Below are 10,527 nucleotides of genomic sequence, written 5' to 3'. Positions count from 1 at the left end.
AATGGCTGGAATGTTACCTGGAGAGCCAAGAAAAAGGAACTGAAGGCCATAGCTAGTTCAGAAAATAACCCATTAAGCTGGTAATTGCTGCTCTTTGAAAATGCTGAGAGCTATGTAACTTTCACAGGCTCAAGACCAATGTTTTAACCTTCATTAAAGAGCACAGTACCACCTTATTTGAAGGAGCTTCTGCTTCATTCTAAAGGCAATTTAAAATTTGCACAGTGCCTGCTTGAATCTTGACAGGATTGTGGCTTTGGGGGCAGGATGGTGCTGCATAATACAAAGAACACTTAAAAGTTCTCCTGAGATAATGAAATGAGAACAAGCGACAGTCTATCAAATAATGCAGACTTTGGGAGGCAGAAAAGCAAGTGTCTGCAAGGACTAAATAAAGCATTTGTTAAGAATACAGACAAACGAACAACAGCAAAAAAAGAGGCACAGAATAATAATAATAAAAAAAGACAAATCTTATTTATTGTGTTTTATTCCATCTGGTGACTGGATTTTTATATAGATTTCAGTCCAATCTGTTTTCCCAGGATTTTTTAATTCAACTGATTTCACTGCAATGTAGCATTTCTCATTCAACATAATCGACACGGATTTCCAATCCATTCAAAAGGCATTTGTAAATACATTAACCGGAGAAAATAGCAGAGCCAATTTGAAATGCTTTCAGAGTACACAGGCCAGAATCTTAAATTTCTTTTTCCCCCCATGTAAAGAAGCAAATATTAGGATACTGCTGTACATAAATGAAAGCTGCATTTTATATCATTGACCTATGTTCTGACTTTTAGATAACGGCCTCATACGTTTCAGTAACATATTTTTTTCTCCTGACATATTTACATAAAACTCATCTACGTTTACTGTAAATAACCATAATAACCTACTGTGCTTTCGGCAGCCAAAAGCTGGGTTGGCTAGAAGTATCAGATGAAGATTCTTTGAATAAGGGTATGACTAAATTACATCAACTTGTGTGTACTCCTACAAAACATCGAAGGGAACGTCATGGCATTTATCACTTTACAGAATGCAACTTAGTGCTGCCTCTGAGCTGCTCTGACAGTAGCATAAGCCCTGCAATTACGGTCAAGCTGCAATTTATGGAGCACACATTCTGCAATACTACAGCATTTTGGTGTCTGCAGTGCAGTTAATAAAACCATATTGATTTCAAAAAGGTAGCAAGCCAAATAACCAATCGTGTAGCAAACAAGGCTCAGCAGTGCCAGCTTGGAAGTCTGCATGCACTGACTCCAGGTTTATATATTACAGTCATTTCATTGAACTGCTCTTGCTACCTTCAGAGCTGAACTGCACAGCTTATTTAACCGTATCCGCTCTGTGAGAGCCAGAGCCAGATCTAATCCTCTCTGTTCAGAAGGTCATGCTGGTTAGAGGATGTCTGAAGTTCTTCTCCAGTGACCAGAAAATCAAATAGCTGTCCTGAAAGCACAATCTGCTGCTAGAACTTTCCTTGAGAGAATATTGCTAGAAAACCACTCTGCTAATAAATACTTTTTCCATTATAAAACAATGGTTAAAATAAACAAGTGCCTGTAATTGAAAATACTTATCCACTATCTTCTAAGTAGGCAATGTTCCATACATTGTGTGCTGAAGCTCCTATAGCATCCAATTTGAAGTGAATTCTACTGAGGCGGGCTTTTAGTAACAGCTATTGGAGATAAATACCTGCAGACCAAAACTCTGTGTTTTCTGTTGTTCCTATGGAGGTCGTGTCAGTCCACAAAGAAAATTCATTTCACTGAAAATACAAAGAAAAGTACCTAGCACCAAACCAAACATCTCCTAAACTTTTAGGTTCTAATCCTGCACCCTCATTTCATATAAATTATTTTTCAGTGAAATCATTCAGTTTTCACTTTTTTTTTTTTTTTTTTTTGGCTGAGAAAGCATCTGTGGAAGTCCAAATCTGCACATGGTTGATGGTACTTAGATGAGTGCCACCTACATTTGCCCACTGGGGATTATCATGGGACAAAAGCACATGCATATACAGTTTATTTTCATTTCGTTTATGCTGCCTGGAGGCTTGCTAAAAGATCCTCTGTGCTCCTGACACTGCCTCTGAGTTGGGGAAATAGTGAGAGAGCAATTCCACCCATCCCTTATGTGACTCTTGGCAACTTCACTGCAATCTCTTCTACTTTTATGAATAGGTTGTCTGCAAGATGGATGCAGCACAAATGATGCTCAGCTATTTTTCCTTTGACCTCTTCCATGCTGCTACAGTAGGAAATACCTGCCCTGCCCTGCCACTAAATGCTCTTCCCTGGGTTTGCAGGCTCACTCTGAGCACACGTTCAGCTCCAAGGCTCCAAGGCTCAGGCCTGTCAAGCCAAGGACCATTCCTCCTTGTCATCACCACAGAGTTGTCATCACTCTTCAGGTGTCATCACCACAGGCCTACTGGAAAGCATGAAGGTGGTACATGGGGAGCCACAGGTGATCCAAATGCTCATTCACAGTCAGCAATAGCTGCATGGAACTGCCTGCTGGTAGGATATCCAGAGGAGCTTTGTTCTGTGGCCATTCTCCAGTAGAGTCAGAGGTAAAGACCAAGTTATGTTGTCCTCACACAGGTGAGAAAGGAGGTTATTGTGCTCTTAGGTGTTTTTTACTAATGCATTTAAATGCTGCAGTAATTCACCTCTTACTGTACATCTTTACCCATCAGATGAGTGCTTGCAAGCTGCACAACTTCGGCTGAACTTGAAAGAAAGTGAAGACCTCCACAGAAGTCTGCAAAACAGGATGTGGTTGCCCCAAAATGCATGACTTCAGAGCGCGAGTCCGGGCTTCTACATCCCAGCAGCACATCAGGAAGATCCCACGCAGCACTGCGAAGCAACGCAGCCTCTGTGCCCACTGGACAGTGGCCAGGTACCATATTTTGTCAAGGACAAAAGAGAAAACTGACAGAGACAGCTAAGCAAGGCAGGGAGGAGCAGTTATGTAAATAAAATGCAAACTACGCTCAAAGTTAAATTCAGAGCGCCTCTTCATAACATTCAGAAGGCTGAACACCAGTGCTTTTTTTCCTTTTTAAAGTAACAAGATTTGTAAGCTTTTAAAACACTTCTCCAGTGTTACGAGGTTAAAATTACAAAGTTGGTAACATTATCATGAAGTGAAAGGGAGGCATTCTGAAATCCAAAACAAAGCATTTTAAAGTCACATCTTACTTATGTACTTTGTAAATACATTAAGCATGTTGATTCATTGTCATAAACTATAAGAAATTACACAGCTGCCTTTTAGACCGAACAAAGATCTCATTTTATATTCTGTATAACAAATATTCTAGTTAAAATTAGATGATGAAAATCTATCAGACTGTTTTTATAACAATGAACAAACATCACAAATGAAAGCTGATATTTAGAAATGCGTGCAGCAAAGGAGTAGCACATATAGTTGACAAGCTGCTATGCAGTTAACAGTGAGCATGTTTACCTTTACACAAACATCTTTATTTTTCAGCACTTTGCTATCACAGAATGACAGAATGTTTGGTTTGGAAGGGCCCTTAAAGACCACCTCATTCCAAGCCCCTGCTGTGGGCAGAGACACCATCCATGAGAATAGGTTGCCCAAAGCCCCATTGTGTCACTGTCCTTCTGGCCAGTTTGAAACTGAAGACTTCCAGAAACCAAACCTCACAGCTTGGCAAATCAGAATGGTAAGATTTATGTCGTCCAAACATCAGGCAAGCTAATGGATACATAATATAGTGATAACTCATACTTGTGCTAAGCAAACTGCAGCGCTCAAGCTAGATATGTGAGCAGGTCAAAGCAAGTGTAGACCCTGAAGATGTTGTAGTGATTCTGCCTACAACTAATCATATAGAGTTAGGTGAAATGTATCTATGTTGTGAAGGCTCTCTCTTGCTGATCTATGGCTTACACATAAAGTAAGTTTAATCAAGTCAACTATAAGAACTTTGCATCAGAAAAAAGCTTTCATCCTTCTGTTGTCCCTATGGAAGAGCAGTGTAGGGTACATGATATCCTAATGCAACTGATGGGAAGTAGGCAACTGATTTGTTTAATGCTTTTTGTTGAGGGTATAAGAATGCTGAGCATGGGATCTTTCATATTCACTCAACAAAATGGGGTTCTCTCTCCTTGAAGAAAAGGAACTCACTGCTTTCATCTCTGTGATGCTCCATCCACAGCACTTGTTCTCAGCATAATCCTCAACAAGTTGGTATCTGGCTGAGTAGCAAGGGATAGAAAAATACTCTTCTGTTGTTTGTTTATTTGATGTAATTTTTGAGGCTGAGATAATTTCTGGCATTGTCTTCAGCCTGGATCATCTCAGAAGATACGCTGCAAATCAACTTCAGCACAAGCGCATTAAGACATATTAATAGCAATTGTGCACCCTGCTCCCGGGAAGAGATTTGCTTTTGGAAGTCTTCAGCATGTCACCCCAGAAGCAGCCATCAGATTGAATACCTTTCAGCATTCTAATTCTCCATAGGCTACACACTCACCAAGTTACTTGTGAAGCATACAGCAGCCTTATTAAGGCATGTCCCAACCTAAATAAATAACACTGTTCTGAAATACCTGCTATTAAGTACCAAAGAGCAGAAATCCCTGTTTGGCATTTGGTCCAAATTAAATTGATTGTTGCTGAAATAGAATTCTTATAGTTATTGTGCAAACACATTTATATACATGCTGAGAGAATAAAGCCCTTCAGCTGGGATCCATGCTGTTTCCAGCTTCACACTGCACACTGCCACATATCTAACTGCTCTCAGGCCAAGGTGCTCCACCTGAGTGGCTGCTTTTGAACTCTACCACCCAACCTGGGCTTGCTATGCATGACAGTTCTGCGCAAGGTGAGCGAGAAACAGGGAAGCACTGACAGCCATTTGCAAAGCAACACAGCTAACACTAAGTTCTGTGAAGTAGAAAATGCTAGAGAGAACACTCTGTGTCACAGCTTTACATGTCAGCTTTCAGAAAGCACATTGAACCTATTTATCCAGCATTGTATAAAAGCACCATTGAAAGGTTGAACAGAGAGCACCGTGTATACAGAATTTTGATCAAGACAAGCGAGAGGAGCTGTTCAGGGAGCCATGGAGAAGGACAGAGCCCAGAGGAATCCTGGCAAGATGGGTTCCCTGGAGGCACAGTACACGAGGGCCTATGGAACAAGGCGGCTGACCCTCAGCCAGCTGCTTTGTGGGATGGCCCAGCTTTGTGTGACTGATGGACCCGAGCCCCAGCACCCGTTCCTCTCTGCAGTTCCCCCACCCTGCAAGGCCTGCTGCATACCAGCAAGCCTGTAATTGATGCCAGTACAAAGACTGAAGCTGCCAATTGTTCACAGTTGATATGGACACAGACCACATCTCCCTGAATACTTACTGTTGAACAACATCGCTTCTTCAAAAGAAGACTGATCATTCTTATTGCAAAGTTAATTATCGTAGCTACATTGCTGGGCTTTCTAGAGGAAGTTTGTGAGAGGCTATTGCTAAACTGAGGCTAATTGAGGTCCAGTGCATTTGATGTGACTGTAAAGCTGTTTCCAACTGTTTCCAAAGCTGTTTCCCCCACAAAAAAATGGAGGAAACACTCTTTTTGGTTTTGTGTCAGACACAGTGTGGAAAAAGAGTATGGAAGTACTCGGTAAAAAAGGCACTATAGCTGATCTAACTGCTGCAATTATGTTCGTGCCCGTGCACAGGTATCCTTAAACAAATGTTTCACTGTGACTGAGAAAGCAATTCTGAACTCGTTGTTGTAGAGAGGGACTGCTGGCTTCAGCATGTGGCTGGAAGTCCCACAGGAGACAGGTTCAGGGAAGTTCATCCAAACTGCACGTCTTATTTCTACCTGTCCCCAGAAGGGAATCAGAAGTGATCTTTTCAGTAGTGTAAGTACACTGACATTGCGGCTTTACTTGGCTTTACTACAGAAAAGTTGAGTTTCTTGAACAGTTATGCTAACAAATGGAGGTAAAGAAATCACCTGTGAAGCTGTCCCAGAAAAGATCATCACGTAACAAATACTTCATTCGGCATGTTGACTTTATTTGGGAATATGACGAAAGTGAAACAAATGGCAATGAAGAGATAAGTAGAAGAAACTCCCCTTTCTTTCCAGTAAAATTCACGTATTTGAAGACTGCTGCTAGGAAAATCTTTCCATGCACTATACTAGTGAAAAAGAAATATGGCAACAGCAGCCAAAGAGCAGATCTTACTTCTGGCGAGAGGAAACGAAAACAAGGGTTTTTTTTGTCAAGTGATGTAACTATTCATTTCAGAACCTTGAACTAAATTCTAAAATAATTTTTCTTTAGCATTAGACTACATAATGGAGATTGCAGGGATGTAAGTCCTTACTTGCCCTTGTTCAGGAGGTGAACAACCCTTCATGGCTCATTGGGTCTGGGGGTGAGGGCAGCCATGCATGCAGCAGCCCAGAGCCCGAGCCTGAGCGGGCTGAGGGTCTGCGGGGCTGTAAGCAAGTCCTCCTGTGGGGAGTTCAGAGGAAACTGACCTGGCCAGAGCCTGAAACCTGATCACGAACAGATCAGGGATGGCAGCTGGGACTGAATGCTGTAAGGAACAGTGGTTGTATTATCATGTCACCTGCTTGAAGTTGGAGGCTGAGTGGGGAAGCAGACAAAGCATTTCCCAACAGGGGAAAGAAAGGAAAGAACAGGCTGAGCCTCACTGCCCTTCTTCCCATCCAGCAGTCCTGGTTCTGCTTGGAAAGAGAATGAATATGAGCAGGCAGGCCCTTTTTCCTTGGACTCACTGATATTGGTGAGGCTTACTTTAAGGGTGATGCTTTATTCTCTCTTTTGCAGCTTAAAATTTTGCAAGCAAGACCTCCAAGTTTTTCTTTGCTACTGTTAATTGCTATTATTTTTTTATCTTTGAACTGCTGATGAAATTGCATCTGTGAACCTGACAAACCTCACGTTGCTACTATTTCTTCAAAAGCAGTAATCCATATAACAAGTACGATAGTCCTTAAAGGATAACTGCATCCTGAGATGCGTGTGGAAACCACAGAGTGGGGTATGGCTCCCACTATGCTGTAGGTGTCAGACTGAGGACAACATACAGAGAGCATGGAGCAAAGAGCAAACACGGAGCCAAGTCTCCAAAGAGTCTCCAAACTTGGCACAGATCTTCTGAAATGCGAGGCATTTTCTCTTTAGCCTGAAACAATGTGAAGCAGAAGGACAGAACAGTCAAAGGTGAACTTCACAAATTCACATTCAAGGGAACATTGACAGGAAAGGAAGACCAAAGTCAGCTTTAAAAAGCACTGCAGTGAGGTGAAAGCAAAGGCTGCAGCTGTGGAAGCACAGCAGCACAACCAAGAACAAGTCAGATGCAGACTGGACTGCATGGCCTCACTCTAAAGAAAAGCCTGGCCCAGGTGTGTCACCTCACTGTGTGTGAGGATGGGCTCCATGATGTCCGTGTTTTTCTGTGGGCATCCAACTGCACTGCTCCTCAAAGCCATGCTCAGTACAGTCAGTGTTCATAAACCACTGCACCTCATCCAGCTGTAAGCTTACTTCTAGGAAGCGTGTGTACCTAGAGCTGTGTTTGCCCTTTATAGTACCAAGCACTGTGCACTGGCCAGTGGTCTGAGAAGGACTCAATCTCATGCATCAAACCTCAGTACCAACTGAACCCATGCTAAACACATGCTAGGCTGATACAGAATGAGACAATCCCTGTTTAAATACTGTTTATCTGGCATTAAAATAAACTACCCTTCAAGCACATGCCAATAGTACCTATGTGAACGTTATGTGAAGGCTACCCAGTCTGGACCACAGTTTATGCCTGTTTACAAAGCACCTGTGTATGTGAGCATACACAGGGACACACAAAAATGTACACATAACTGTGTACAGATGCATATAATATAATGTACATTCTCTACTGTTGGGCTATTCTTGTACTACTGTACCGTTCATTGTACTATTCTTGAAGAAAACAAGAGTATCAGTCCAGTACCTGCTTATTTCATCTCAGCACCGTACTTTGTTTTCAGCAGTTACAGAGAAACTTCATATCTCTGGAAAGACTGTGGCTTTCCAACTGCTTGTCAGAACCCCAAGAAGTTCTTGGTCCCACCAGTTCTGACTCTCCTGCTCCTCCTAGTGAGGAACAAGGATGACCAGTGGCTAACCCACACAAAATACACTCTCCTGCCTTCTTTTTGGCCTTCTGTCAGTGTTCTTTTATACAGACTCCATTATTTTGAGCTTAAAAATAGCAAGGCGTGCTCCACAACCCTGCTTAAGAAGATGTAAAAAAAAAATAAAATAGGATTTGTTCTTTTAAGTACTTCTAAAATAGGAAAAAGATATAAAGCAAAAACAAATAAAACCCAAAGAAAGAACAGGATTCCTCTCATTATATAAAGCAGTAAGTTAACCTACAAAAGCTTTGAAGATGAAAATGTGCTGTAAAAATGAAGAACATCATCCACTCAACACTGTACAGAAATTTTCCTATATAATGCACTAGTCAAACATACTAAAATACTTTAAGTCTTTAAAAAAAGGGCAAAATTCTTCAAAAGATGAGTCAACACTATTAAGGCGAGACTAAACATTATGGTAATATTCATTTGTACAACCTTCTGCAACATGACCAATGCCCTGCATGTGTATGTGCAGGTACATGTTTGCATGTTGGGGGGATAGAGCGAGAATGCTAAGGGTGCTGCTTGCCATTTTAAAACAGTATTTCACAAATAATTAAACAGGAAATCCTAAAAATACCAGTACACATCTCAAATACTGCAAGTACACATTCTACAGCCCCTGATGTGAAAAAAGGAAGGAAGGAAGGAAAGAAGGGAGGAAGGAAGGAAGTGAGGAAGGGAGGAAGGGAAGAAGGAAGGAAGGGAGGAAGGCAGGGAGGGGGAAAAAGTCTATGGAATTAATTCAAGTCCATTTGCATTATGTCCCTTGTGGCTTGGAGTTACTACTGTTACACTTTAGTTGCAATGACAATGGAATGGGAATTCTGACCCCACCTCAACCCTCACGGTCCTACCAGGCTGAATTAGAGCTCCCCAAGAGATGCTGACACACCTTTCCCAGCCCTCAGAGTCCACCTGACTGAGGCATGGCGGTCTGCAAGTTGCTCAGTGGATTCCCGAACGTGGATGAAAAACGATTCTTGAAGAACACATTGAAGCAACTGACACAAAATAAAATGAAAAGCTAGCTTTGCGTAAAGGCAGTCTTTTTGGTATGTAACCCTATCAGGATGACAAACACAGCGCCCCTTCCTGAATTCTGGCCGTCTAGGAACTAACAATAAAAAGCCAACAATAAAAATTAACCTTCCTGTAAGCTTCTGTCCACCGCCCAGAATCACCCACAGATATCACTCGCTGGCTTGAAACGTACACGGCTTCTTCACACCTTCTGTTCTGCACTTAGCTTTGCTCCTCAAAATGAGAAGCCCTTCCCTCTCCTTGTTTCGCATGCTCCTTTGAAACACCAGCAGACAACACAAAGGCTGAAACCCAGATGCCGGAGTAGTTAAAGTCTGGTGACATCCCTGTGGTGCTGCAAGTCCCCTATGCTCTCATAGTCATTCTCTCCCGACAGAGCAATGTGGTTTGTGTGAGGCACAGACAAGGTCCTGTCTTCGTCTTGGCTCACTGCCTGGATAGCTTCGTAGTCGGGCTCCAGCTCCCCGTTGGGCCTGCCCGCCGACTGAGGCACACTGGTAGTACTGAGGGTGTTCTCAAAGTCCTTCACGCTCGCATAGAGGCCGCTGCAAACAGACGGGGACCTCTGAGATGTGATTTCTTGAATACAGGTGTAAGGAGAATCCATTGCCCTGATGGCCTGTCCTGGCTTGCTCACTGAAGAGTACATGGCTGAGATCTGGGAAAAGGAGATGCCCGCTGAGTACTTACACGTTGTAAAACCTGTGTGTCAGTCTGACCCCTCCCACCACCAGCATGTTGACTATTTACTAGACCTGCCAATAGAAACATATCCTTTCTTACAAAACTGCTCATCTTGCATGCGTTTATGCAGCGATTTTTTCCTTCCAGAAATGAAGGCAAATCAGATCCAAGACAAAAAGGACCGGCTTTGTCAGCTCCTGAAAGCCCTCCTATGGTCCTGGAACCAACTTTGGCTAAATGAGGAGACAGCATCAGATGGCTGATCAGCGTTAGCTGCTGGAACGCAGAAGGATGCTCTCAGATCTTGCCTCTTGTATTTTAATAGTAGCAGCTAGCTAACCAAACTCAAAACAGTACTTTTCTGCCCATTTGTATTTCATCCCCTTTTCAGCACTGAATGGCATGAAGCCAGAAGGAGCAGTGTGCTCATCCCTGTGTGGGAGTGCCTCCCCAGCAACAAGCACCAGATCGCCCAGCTCACCGCCGGGGCCGTGTTTGCTTTATGTCCAGAGAACACACTTGTAAACTGTAAGGGAGCACTGGACATGATTAC

At 42.7% G+C, this 10,527-nt stretch overlaps 1 protein-coding gene across 12 annotated transcripts in view; it reads right to left on the bottom strand.

Moving 5' to 3' along the window:
- Positions 1-452: 452 nt before the first annotated feature.
- The window catches only part of PAG1 (phosphoprotein membrane anchor with glycosphingolipid microdomains 1), a 107,904-nt gene continuing 97,829 nt past the window's right edge, over positions 453-10,527 (bottom strand). For all 12 annotated transcript variants that reach the window (XM_048938599.1, XM_048938606.1, XM_048938604.1 and 9 more), the window contains one exon: positions 453-9,948. In XM_048938599.1, the coding sequence (XP_048794556.1) occupies positions 9,598-9,948 (351 nt within the window). In that variant the 3' untranslated portion in view covers positions 453-9,597. The remainder of the gene's footprint in view (positions 9,949-10,527) is intronic.

The sequence above is a fragment of the Lagopus muta genome, chromosome 3, assembly GCF_023343835.1.
Source record: "Lagopus muta isolate bLagMut1 chromosome 3, bLagMut1 primary, whole genome shotgun sequence".
Lineage (NCBI taxonomy): Eukaryota > Metazoa > Chordata > Aves > Galliformes > Phasianidae > Lagopus > Lagopus muta.
The sequence above is the reverse complement of the archived record's forward strand: the minus strand, read 5'-3'. Positions and strand labels throughout refer to the sequence as shown.